Source organism: Phyllobates terribilis, unplaced genomic scaffold (genome assembly GCF_046119375.1).
Source record: "Phyllobates terribilis strain yellow unplaced genomic scaffold, ASM4611937v1 Scaffold_1__5_contigs__length_1240528914, whole genome shotgun sequence".
NCBI lineage: Eukaryota > Metazoa > Chordata > Amphibia > Anura > Dendrobatidae > Phyllobates > Phyllobates terribilis.
The window spans coordinates 478,612,272-478,624,805 of NW_027362761.1; the positions used below are offsets into that span (position 1 = coordinate 478,612,272).

Here is a 12,534-nt window from a genome sequence, read left to right on the forward strand (position 1 = left end):
CCCCCACCAGCTTGGGTTCCGGTACCCTAATGCCGACTCTTCACCCGTGGCTTGAATTTGGGGTCTTAGAGTCCTCTCTTCTGCTTCCCCCTCTGGGTCTTTCCTTCTTTCTCCTCTCTCTCTCTCTGGATCTGCTCTGCTCCTCTTCCTGTGACTCCTCTGCAAAGGCTGACAGACTGACCCTGTTCTCTGATGGTGCCCACCTTATATACACCCTCTATGTGTGAGCTCAGGTGACCAGCACCCAATGAGCTCCTATCTTTACCCAGGCTGCTCCCCCTATCTGCCCCTACACTACTTGGGATGTACCACCCCCCTCCCACTCCAGCCAGGAACAGACTCGGTCGTACCTGCACATTTCTAAGTGGGAGTACCGTCGGCCTGCTCCTCGGAAATGGGATGTGTGTAGTGCATGCAGCCTACCGAGCTCAGTTCCACACTCCATCCTTACCCGGGAGTGGAATATCACACCTCTGGATTGAGGTGCAATACCCCTGTAGCAGCCGAATCCTCAGGGTGCTACATTATAGTTTGCGGACCCACTGAAAATAGACCCCTTGTTATTTTTTCTCCGATCATTGATGAAATCACTTATCGTGATCCCTAGGGGGTTTTCTATGAATAAATCTTCTATTCCAAAAGGACTTCTTATAGGAGGTAGTGGGAAGGACAGGGAAATGCTTCTTGTTATCACCGGCTTTGTCCAGTATCTCATCTAGCGTTGGGCTGAATAAGAATTCGCCCTCCCAGGGAACAGAAAATAGTCCGGATTTTGTCTTGAGATCTCCTGGCCAACACTTAAACCAGAGAGCTCGCTGGGCTGCGTTAGAAAAAACTACCGATCTAGCTGCCAACCTGACTGAGTCGGCAGATGCGTCAGCCAAAATGGCAGCAGCCCCTTTCATTAAAGGTGGTATCCAATATTTTTTCTCTGTTTACTCTTTAAGCTGAGTTTTCATCTGGTTTAGCCAAACCATTAGAAACCTGGTGGTACAGGTAGCTGCTACAGCAGGCTTTAGTCGCCTTTCAAGAAAGTCTCAGCCTTCTTATCCATGGGGTCCTTCAACACCACCATGTCCTCAAATGGGAGAGAAAATTTCTTGGAAGCTTTGGCTATGGCTACATACCGGGTCATCGAAGGGACACTTTCTCTTTGGAGACAGTAGACCCTTCCTTTCCAGTCTTTTCCATTCCCTCTTAATCTGAGCTTTGATTTTTTCATTAAGAGGGAATGATCTCCGTTTTTTTAGGTCCAGCCCACCAAACATTATGTCCTGAATGGATCTTTTTGGACGAGGGTCTATCAGTCCCATAGTGGACCTAAAGGCCTTAATGAGGCTGTTTCTTCCAATGGAAAACAGCTTCTTACACCTTTATCCCTAGATGATGACTATGAAGATGAGGATAAATCGGATCCTCTGAACTACTAGACCCGGATTCAGGGGATATCTTTTGGGTTTTTTTCTGTTTTACCGTTCGACCCTGAAGGGATCTAAAAGGTATTTTCTACCTCTGTTTTCATTATGGATCTAAGCTCTGATGCGAACTTTGGGGATTCCTCACAAATTGTTTGCTCTATGCAAGAGCTGCAGAGCCTTTTTTTCCCCATGTAGTGGGAAGCTCTTCTGTGCAAAGTGCACAGGTCCTATGCTAGGTCTTGCACACGCTTTTCTTTCCCTGCATGGGAGAAGAAAAAAAGGGGGACCCTAATTACAAAGTGAACTTTCACGAAGATCACATCAATCTGACGGAAGAAGGGGTACTGGGTTAGGAGGAAGAACCATGTCCGTAAATTGATTTCCTCTGGAGGTTGACGCCACTCTGGAATCCCTGCTGTGCTGGGAAGAACTGGCAGAAAGTCCACTTCCACTGCTATCACGACTGTGATGATGGGAAGGGTTCACCTGCTGCTTCTGCTGCCGGTGCTGCTCTTCTTGTGGCTGCTGCTGTGGAGTCTGTGCCTCCAAATGCTCCTGGTCACTCATTGCTGAAAGGGGCCACGAGAGCGCTGACTGAAGCACTCCTCCAGGTTTTCGGTGCTTTTTAAAATCCCTGGCACCCCCATCCTTCTTCCTCCAGATCTGCCTCTGGCAGGTCCAGTCATGTGTCCCTCCTCGTGTGGAGGAGCGCCACAGCGCATGCGCCGCTGTATGATCGGCCTGGCCTGACCATTGATGGTGTGGGTTACACCATCAGGACGCACCCGGTGCGTCCCAGCGCAGTGGATACAGGAAGTCCAGTGATCCACAGGGCGGCGGCGTGTCGGTACCATGGGAGAGAACTGTGCCTCGCAGCGACATCACCGCTCCAGCTAAGGCAGAGACCCCTGCTGCGGGCATGGCTCCTTGGTGCTGCTGCACCTCCTCGCTAACCATAAGGGCCCACTGACCCCAGCGGTGGCGCTTCAGGGCATCGCATCAGCCGAGGCAGGGAACCCCCGCTGCCTGAATCTGACTAACCGGGCCTGGATCCTGATGTGTCCTCTTGCAATCTTCTTTCTTTAGGTACTGCAGGGTCCCCTGTGAAGGACAGGAAACCAACTGATGTGGGAGAGAGATACCACCCTTTTTATCTGTAGGTTTCCTGTCCTTGAAGGGCCAATCCCCTCTCTGTGGTGCGGTCATGGGAGAAGGAGAAAATAAAATTTCACCACCAAATATAACTAGCTTAACACAAGAAGAAGTATGCCTGCGTCTGAGCAAATTAAACATTGACAAATCCCCAGGCCCAAATGGCTTTCATCCACAGATACTGAGGGTATTGAGCTCAGTAATTGACAGACCAATGTATCTCAAATTCTTAGGCTATGTGCCCACGATGCAGAAATACTCCATATTTTTTCCTGAGCATTTCTGCATCTCCCTTGCAGAAAAACGCATGCGGATTGTACATGTGTTTTTTCCTGCCAGGGACAAGCGGAAATGAAGCGTTTTTCACATGCATTACCGCATGCGGGTTGTCAAGCGCTTTCCAAGCGATTTTAGCATCACTTGGAAAGTGCTTGACAACTTGGTCACACTATATAAATCCATGCAACCGATATGGATTTATATAGTGTGACCGTAAAAGAATGGTAAAAAATAAAAATAAATCTATACTTACCTTTTGATGGCCCCCGGTGTCCTTAGCGATCCGTCCTGGCTTGCCGGCAGCTTGCTGTGGACTCAAGGACCTGCCGACGTCAGCGGTCGCGTGACCCCCGTCACATGACTAAATGACTTCACCACAGGTCCTTGAGTCTACCGAGAGCTGCCGGCAAGCCGAGACAAGGACACTGGGGGCCATCAGAAGGTAAGTATAATATTTATTTTTTATTTTATTCTTTTTTTTAACAGGTACTATGGTACCCGGGTCCGGAGGAGAGTCTCCTCTTCTCCAAACCCGGGTACCATCCGCACATTGAAACGCATGGAATGCGCATCTGCAGATGCAGTAATACGGGTTCCATGCGTTCCAAGGCAAGTCAATGGCGGCAAAAACGCTGCGCTTCCGCAAAAGAATTGGTAGTGCTGCGGATTTTTCCGCAATGATAATCCGCAGTGGAAAGTTCCGTAGCATGTAAACAGCACATGCGGATTATCATTGGGGAACATGGCAGGCCTTCTACCAAGCGTTTAAGCGTTTCTGCAGAGGAATTGCCGCTTCGGAAATGCTTAAAAACGCATAGTGGGCACACAGCCTTAGACTCTTATTTCAACAGGGGTGGTGCCACAGGATTGGAGGATAGCCGATGTGGTACCGATATTTAAGAACGGTAAGAAGGTGGTGGATCCAGGTAACTACCATCCAGTAAGTCTGACATCAGTAGTGTGCAAAATTTTTGAGGGCATCATAATGATGACCTGCAGAGTTATATCGCAGAGAGAAATATAATAAATGATAACCAGCATGGATTCATGAAAGATAAGTCATGTCTAACCAACATGTTGCGTTTCTATGAGGAGATAAGTGCAAATCTAGATGTTGGTAATGCAGCTGATGTGATTTATCTTGACTTTGCAAAGGCATTTGATGCTGTACCACATAACAGCCTTATACTGAAGCTACAGAAGCAAAGATTTGGGGGAACTATACATACTGTAGATGGGTAAGGAATTGGCTAAAAGACAGGAAACCGAGTCATCATGCATGGTACGTTCTCTAAATGGGATATAGCCAGCAGTGGGGGCTGCAAGGATCCGTGCTAGGACCGAATCTTTTTTACCTCTTTATTAACCCCTTTACAACCCAAAGTGGTTTGCACGTTAATGACCAGGCCAATTTTTACAATTCTGACCACTGTCACTTTATGAGGTAATTACTCTGGAACACTTCAATGGATCCCCCTGATTCTGAGATTGATTTTTTCGTGACATATTGTACTTCATGATTGTGGTAAAATTTCTTCAATATCACTTGCGTTTATTTGTGAAAAAAAAGGATATTTGATGAAAATTTGAAAATTTTGCAATTTTCAAACTTTGAATTTTTATGCCCTTAAATCAGAGAGATATGTCACACAAAATAGTTAATAAATAACATTTCCCACATGTCTACTTTACATCAGCACAATTTTGGAACCAACATTTTTTTTTTTGTTTGTTATTAGGGAGCTATAAGGGTAAAAATTGATCAGCGATTTCTCATTTTTCCAACAAAATTTACAAAACCATTTTTTTTTTAGGGACCACATCACATTTGGAGTCACTTTGAGGGGTCTTTATGACAGAAAATACCCAAAAGTGACACCATTCTAAAAACTGCACCCCTCAAGGTGCTCAAAACCACATTCAAGAACTTTATTAACCCTTCAGGTACTTCACAGGAATTTTTGGAATGTGGAAGAAAAAAATGTACATTTTTTTTTTTTGTGAAAAAAGTTAAAAGAGCTTCATTTGACTTTTTGGATGTAAAATTTGCTTGAATAATTAGTGGACGCCATGTTGCGTTTGGGGAGCCCCTGATGTGCTTAAACAGTGGAAACCCCCCACAAGTGACACCATTTTGGAAACTAGACCCCTCAGGGAACTTATCTAGATGTGTGGTGAGCACCTTGAACCCCCAAGTGCTTTACAGAAGTTTATAACATGGAGCCGTGAAAATAAAGATAGTCAAATTTTTTCTACAAAAATGATGTTTTAGCCCCAATTTTTTTATTTTCACAAGGGTAAGAGGAGAAAATGGACCCCAAAAACTTTTGTGCAATTTCTCCTGAGTATGCCAATACCCCATATGTGGGGAAAATACAGTGTTTGGGCGCACGGCAGAGTTCAGAAGGGAAGGAGCACTGTGTGACTTTTTGAACGCAAAATTGTCTGGAATCGAGAGCGGACGCCATGTCGTGTTTGGAGAGTCCCTGATGTGCCTAAATAGTGGAACCCCCCCACAAGTGACCCCATTTTGGAAACTACACCCCTCAAGGCTTTATAAAGGGGTATAGTGAACATTTTGAATCCAGAGGTACGACACAGAATTTGATAACATTAGGTCATCATATTGAATAAGTTGTCATTAGTCTTGAGCGCAAGTGCTCGCTACTTGAGTTTGCATCGGGTACTCAGGTATGCACCATGTATCGCGGGTGCTCGTTTGACATGCTCGAGTCCCCGCCAGCATGTTTCACGGTTATTAGACACCCAAAAAAAACACATGTGGGGATCGCTCGTGCATGGCAGGCAATCCCCGCAAGGTTTTTTGGCATATGGGGTGGAAACTCGAGCATGTCACTTGAGCACCCGCGATACTCCGTGCATACCCGAGCACCTGATGCAAACTGAAGTAACGAGCACTTGCGCTCAACACTAGTCGCCATCTCGTCATCTTTTTTTTTTTTTACTTTTGAAAAAAACCCACCTCTAACCCTAGCCCAACCCTACTAACCCTAGCTCAACCCCAACCCTAGCTCAACCCCAACCCTAACCGTAGCACAACCCTAACTAACCATAGAGCTTGTTTTTTTACGCCGTTCCTCGTGCGGTATAAGTGATTAGACAACTTTATTCTTCGGGTCGGTGTGATTACAGCGATACCAGAATCATATCGGGTTTTTATGATTGACAGCTGTCACACACTAAAAGACGCATTTTTTTGTAAAATCTAGTTTTTGCATCGCCATATTTCGAGAGCTATAATTTTTCCATATTTTGGCCGACAGAGTCATGTGATGGCTTGTTTTTTGTGGGATGAGTTGACGTTTTTATTCGTGCCATTTTCAGGCATGTGACATTTTTTGATCGCTTTCTATTCCGATTTTTGGGAGGCAGAATAAACAAAAAACAATAATTCAGGATTTTTTTTTTTATGCTCTTCCGCATGTGGTAAAGATAAGGAAGATAAGGTAGCTTTATTCTTCTGGTGAGTACGTTTACAGCGGTACAACATTTATATAGTTTTTCTATGTTTTGGCGTTTTTACACAATAAAAGCTATTTTATAGAAAAAATATTTTTTTTGCATCGCTTTATTCTGAGAGCTATAACTTTTTTATTTTTCGGCTGATGGAGCTGTATGGTGGCTTCTTTTTTGCAGGACAAGATGACATTTTCAGTGGTACCATTTTTATTTATATTTGTCTTTTTGATCGCGTGTTATTCCATTTTTTGTTTGGCGGTATGATGATAAAGCATTGTTTTTTGTTTTGTTTTTTGTTTTTTTACAGTGTTCACTAAAGGGATTAACTAGTTGGACAGTTTTATAGGTCAGGTCGTTCCGGACGTGGCGATACCAAATCTGTGTAGTTTTATTGTTTTGTGTTTTTTTTTCATAATAATATTTCTTGATGGGTACATTATATTTTTCTTTTTGGTGGATTATTTTTTTATTTATTTTTTTTTTATTTTTACTCTTTTTAAACACTTTTTTTTACTTTTATTCATTGTCCCACTATGGGACTTTAGCTTTTTTTTATTCTGATCGCCTGTATAGCATAGGGATGGAGCACTTTCCCTGTGCTATACAGGCTGTCAGCGCTGCAGATGCAGAAGATACTTTGGTCATGCACTGTGCATGACCGAAGTCCCAGGGCGCAGATACGTATTAGTACGTTTTGGGCTTTAAAGGGGTTAATGACCTTAGGGATGGGGTTGAAAGTGTCAGTTTTTGCTGATGACACCAAACTATGTAGGATATTAAAATCTGATTGTGACATTACGATATTGCAGAACGATCTGGATAAGATGACTGAATGGGCAAACACTTGGCAGATGAGGTTTAATGTAGATAAATGTAGAGTAATGCACCTAGGACGGAGTAATCCTATTGTTGCATACACATTAAATGGGAGTATACTCAGGACTACAGAACAGGAGAAAAGCTGAACAGCAGTACTCAATGTCAAGCAGCAGCCACAAAAGCAAACAAGATTTCAGGATGTATAAAATCCCGCAATCCCAACGTATTTTTGAGAAAGGCTCACACCCAGAGCTGAAACGTTTCCAATATGGGCGATCAAAGGTATTTCTTCACTTTACTAAAATCAGTGTGCTGCCTCCATATTATACACACACGGTACAGACCAAAAGTTTGGACACACCTTCTCATTTAAAGATTCTGTATTTTCATGACTATGAAAATTGTACATGTCTTATATTCTAGGTTCTTCAAAGTAGCCACCTTTTGCTTTGATGACTGCTCATCAAGACAAGAGAATGCCAAGAGTGTGCAAAGCAGTCATCAAAGCAAAAGGTGGCTACTTTGAAGAACCTAGAATATAAGACATATTTTCAGTTGTTTCACACTTTTTTGTTAAGTATATAATTCCACATGTGTTAATTCATAGTTTTGATGCCTTCAGTGTGAATGTACAATTTTCATAGTCATGAAAATACAGAAAAATCTTTAAATGAGAAGGTGTGTCCAAAATTTTGGTCTGTACTGTATATATATGACGCACCCCCTGGGCCAGTGCTGTAGTGCAGCGCACGTGTGCGCGGGGGAATACCCGGAGCCGGATCCGATGGGGGTAGTAGTCTCCGAGTGGCGGGGACCCGGTCCGTGCCCAGGGTGGTCAAACTAAGTGTGCGGCAGTCTTTGTAGATGTTGTTTAAGTGTCGACTACGCCACCCGTTGATTTGCGGTCGCAAGGCCGCCGCTGCAGAACAGTCCGCTGAGGCCGGTGGTATGTGTGCAGCAATGGTGGTATAACCCCCAACGGGAGAGGTATGGCCTCAGGGCAGCTGGTGCGGGTGAAGGGAGTGATAGAAAGGGCGTCCCGGTACCTTTAGTGCTGGTAGTGCGATGGAACACAGAGACTGATTGCAGTTTTCAATGCTTTACTCACAGATGTTATCAGTGTCAGTCCTGCAGGTGATGACGACCCGAGCCGTGCTGCGTCCACCAGGTACGGGGCTCGACCAACCCCCAGGCAGTTCCAGAGTGTGACCTTGAACTCCTTTCTCCGTTCCTTTCTCTGGCCGTCCCCACTAGGGACCCACCCATGTCCAGCTTCCTCGGGCCTTCTGGTGGCGAAACCTATCTCCGGTTTCCCTGACCCTATGTGGCGTGCCTTCGTGGTGAGTGTAGTGAGTGGTCGCGCCAAGACGTGGCCACGACCTCCGGTTCCTGGCTGAGGATAAGTGGCCTCCACCAGTTCGGGATCCGGTACCCTGATCTGCCAACCCTTCACCCGCTGACTCCTAGCGTGTTTGGGTTCCCTCTTCCTTCATGTCTCTGGGCCTTTCTCCAGGTTCCATTCCTTCCTTGTTCCTTTCCTCTTGTCTTTCTCTCTCTTGCTCCCTTCAGGAGCAGCACCCAGACAGGGCTGCTGCTCCCTGTCACTACTCTTCTCCTCTTCTTCTGTCTGACTGAACTCCTAAGATGGTGCCCACCTTTTATACTCCCTCTGACACCCGAGCCCAGGTGACTAGCCACCAATGGGCTCCTTCCCATGGCCAGAGTCCCTCCCCTCTCTGCTCCTGCACCACTGGGATATTCCTCCCCCCCTCCCACTCCAGCCAGGGACAGACGCTGTCGTACCTGCACATCTATCTGGTGGGAGTACCGTTGATCTGTCCCCCGGAAATGGGATGTATGTGGTGCATGCAGCTAACTGAGTTCTAGTCCACACTCCATCCTTACCCGGGAGTGGAATACCACACCTCTGGTTCGAGGTGCAATACCCCTGTAGCAGCCGAGCCCTCGGGGTGCTACATATACATATATGCAGTGTTCTTCCAAATTTGCTGTAAAATCGCAATGCATTATCAGCAATTTTTAAAAATTGCCGCAAACAGCAGAAAATCACAGCACAAATTGCACCTCAAATTATAACTACTGATCAGTCACTAGAGGTTTTTTCTTTAAGTGGAACATAATAAACATTTTCTTCCATTAATATCTTCAGTTAAAAGGAATCTATCACCAGGTTTTTGCCATCTAATCAGAGATCATGTAAAGACCGAGACTGATTCCAGCAATGTGTCACTTACTAGGCTGGTTGCTGTAGTTTTGATAAAATCACTGTTTTCTCAGCAGGAGATTCACACGATTGGACTAGTAAAATCTGCTGCATGCAGGGGTGCCAATTTTATTTTTTATTATTGCTGGACAGTTTCTCAAAAAATCACGGACAGACACCTTTTCTTTTTTTTTAGGGACATCTTAGATGACCATAATAAATAATTTATATGTAGCACCCTGAGGATTCGGCTGCTACAGGGGTATTGCACCTCAACCCAGAGGTGTGATATTCCACTCCCGGGTAAGGATGGAGTGTGGAACTGAGCTCAGAAAGCTGCATGCACTACACACATCCCATTTCCGAGGAGCAGACCAACGGTACTCCCACTTAGAAATGTGCAGGTACGACCGAGTCTGTTCCTGGCTGGAGTGGGAGGGGGGTGGTACATCCCAGTAGTGTAGGGGCAGATAGGGGGAGCAGCCTGGGTAAAGATAGGAGCTCATTGGGTGCTGGTCACCTGAGCTCACACATAGAGGGAGTATATAAGGTGGGCACCATCTTAGGACAGGGTCTTTGCAGAGGAGTCAGTCAGTCAGCCACAGTCAGTCAGTCTGTCAGAGTCAGTAAGAAGCAGAGGAGCAGAGCAGCCCTAGAGAGAGAGAGAGGAGAAAGAAGGAAAGACCCAGAGAGGGGACAAAGAGAGGACTCTGAGAACCCAAATTCAATCCCCGGGTGAAGAGTCGGCAATAGGGTACCGGATCCCAAACTGGTGGGGGCAAAAGCACACCCTAGCCAGAGACCGGAGGCCGTGGGCAGGATCTGCCACGGCCACCCACCACATCCACCCCGAAGGCAAACCACGTGGAGGGTCAGGGAACCCAAGGCCAAGGGTCTCCCAACAGAAGGCCCGAGGGAGCTGGACCTAGGTGGATCACTAGTGGGGACGGCCAGAGGAAAGGACAGAAGGAGAGCTCAGGGTCACGCTCCGGACTTGTTTGGGGGTTTGCTGAATCCAGGACCTGGTGGACGCAGCACGGCTCGGGTGGTCACTTGAAGCTGGAGTGACCGGAACATCAGCAGTAAGTAAATACCCTAAACTGCACAACCCGACTCTGTCTTGATTTAACATCTATGCTGCACCACCACAACCCCCATCCTCTGCACCTGACCCCCTGAGGCTATACCCCACCCGTTGGGGGTTATACTACCAAAAGCTGCACCAACACCATCAGCCTCAGCGGACCTTGCTGCAGCGGCGGCCATAGTGACCGCAATACAACGGGTGGCGTAGTCGACATTAAGAACTTTATAACATCTGTAGGACTGCCACATACTCTGAGCTTGACACCCTGGGCACGGACCGGGTCACAGCCACTCGGAAGACTACAACCCCCATCTGATCCGGCTCCGGGTATTCCCCTAAAGAATATGGCCCAGGGGGCGCGTCATATACATACATTTGTATTTATACATACATGACACATTTCTTCAGACCCTAAATCCTACATGAAGACATGAACTGCATTCACTGTGAACTGTAAAAGAGTGATACATACAGTCATAAAAATATGTACAAGTCAATCCAGCTTAAAAAAAAAACAGACATCACTTTTTTTATGGACAGGAAAAAAAAGTACCCTATTTTTACGGACTGTGTAGAAATTTGGACGGTTTGCAACCCTGCAGTCCTCCATATTCATGAGCTGTATAGCCCCGCCCCCACTTCGGATTGGCAGCTTCCTGTGTACACTGTGCATAGGCACAAAGCTGCCAATCAGTGGTGTGAGCGGGGTTTTACAGAGCTCAGCACTCAGAACTGATGAAATCACAGTTTTATCTGCTGCTGATCTTTCAAAGCAGCCCAGTAAGTGACATCACTAGAATCAGGGTCTCTGTCCCTACATTATGCTGCTCTCAGATTAAATAGCAAAACCCTGGTGACAGATTGTGTTTTGGCTATTCTGCCTTTCCTTAGATATCTTCATTTTTGAGAAAGCTGTGACACAGAGCATTCCCACATGTCAGGATCTATAGTTATACAGACATAAGAGGCTGATTTGCCCCTTTTGAGTCTAGGGAAGGTTTGTGCTTTAATAAACGCCATATTCGTTAATACTTAGCGTTCGCAAAACCAGATATACATACAGTAAAGGCCCGAGTGCAATTTTTAGCTTCTTGACAGGAGAACAGTTTCTATCAAAGAGTTCTTCAATTTGTGGTGACAACCTGTCACATTGAAAAAAAAACAAAAACATTTTATAGTCACTCGGTATCTGACATTTACTGTTCTGCATTCATTTTGCACAGCTTCTTTTTCTATATATTATACTGTTGGCTTCGTGTTTGACTTTTTTTTTTTTTTTTTTTTATTAAGGAGCTCGATTATGTCACTTCTCTAAATTATAAAGCCTACAAATACGCCGTAAACAAGCGCTCTTCACAGACAAATACCTCTGATTTCAGCCTTTCAATTTCAGTGTCTTGATCTTCAAGTTGTTGTCGCAGTTGATTAGCTGCAATTTTTTCTGTTTCTACAATTTGGACCAAGTGAATGTACTTCTGCATCAAGACCTCCCTCTCTATCAGGATGTCTGAATAGCTGAAAGGCAAAACATTTTATTTGGATTTCACCGTAAAGGGCAGTACAATTCTCCATCAAAAACAGTTCTCAAGCTAGTAGTAATTGTAAGCACACCACTTGTGTAAAATATTGAAACAGACAAATCATAGAAGAAAGGCCAAATGTGAAGGTCCCGAAGAAATGGATGGACATCTTATAATTGTATTTGTAGATATTGGTCATCCAGATTATATTAAATTAGATTTCAGGTAAACCAATTTAGGAATTCTTTTTATTTTTTTCTAAAACAAAAGGAAAAGCGGAGCCCCAGCACAGCTATGGGCGTAGTAACCCATGACTCAGCTCTGTAAGTAAAGGGTTAATTGGCCTACATGTATGTGGGTGGGTAATTGTTATGCACACGCCCGGGCTAAGCGGCGTGTGCGTGTGATTGGTAGTGATTCCACTGGACCGTGCCGGAGAGTGAATGCCTGGAGGGGCGTGACTAAGTATTCACCCGATCCGACCAGGGTCGCACGACGGCATACGACGCCAGTGCACCAAGGAGGAACCGAGCAGAGGGACCAGGTGCTACTCCA

General features: G+C 45.4%; 1 protein-coding gene across 2 annotated transcripts in view; it reads right to left on the reverse strand.

Moving 5' to 3' along the window:
* The window catches only part of RASGRF2 (Ras protein specific guanine nucleotide releasing factor 2), a 395,854-nt gene that overhangs the window by 170,323 nt on the left and 212,997 nt on the right, over positions 1 to 12,534 (reverse strand). For both annotated transcript variants that reach the window (XM_073679232.1, XM_073679221.1), the window contains one exon: positions 11,827 to 11,974. In XM_073679232.1, coding sequence (XP_073535333.1) covers positions 11,827 to 11,974 — 148 coding nt within the window. The remainder of the gene's footprint in view (positions 1 to 11,826; positions 11,975 to 12,534) is intronic.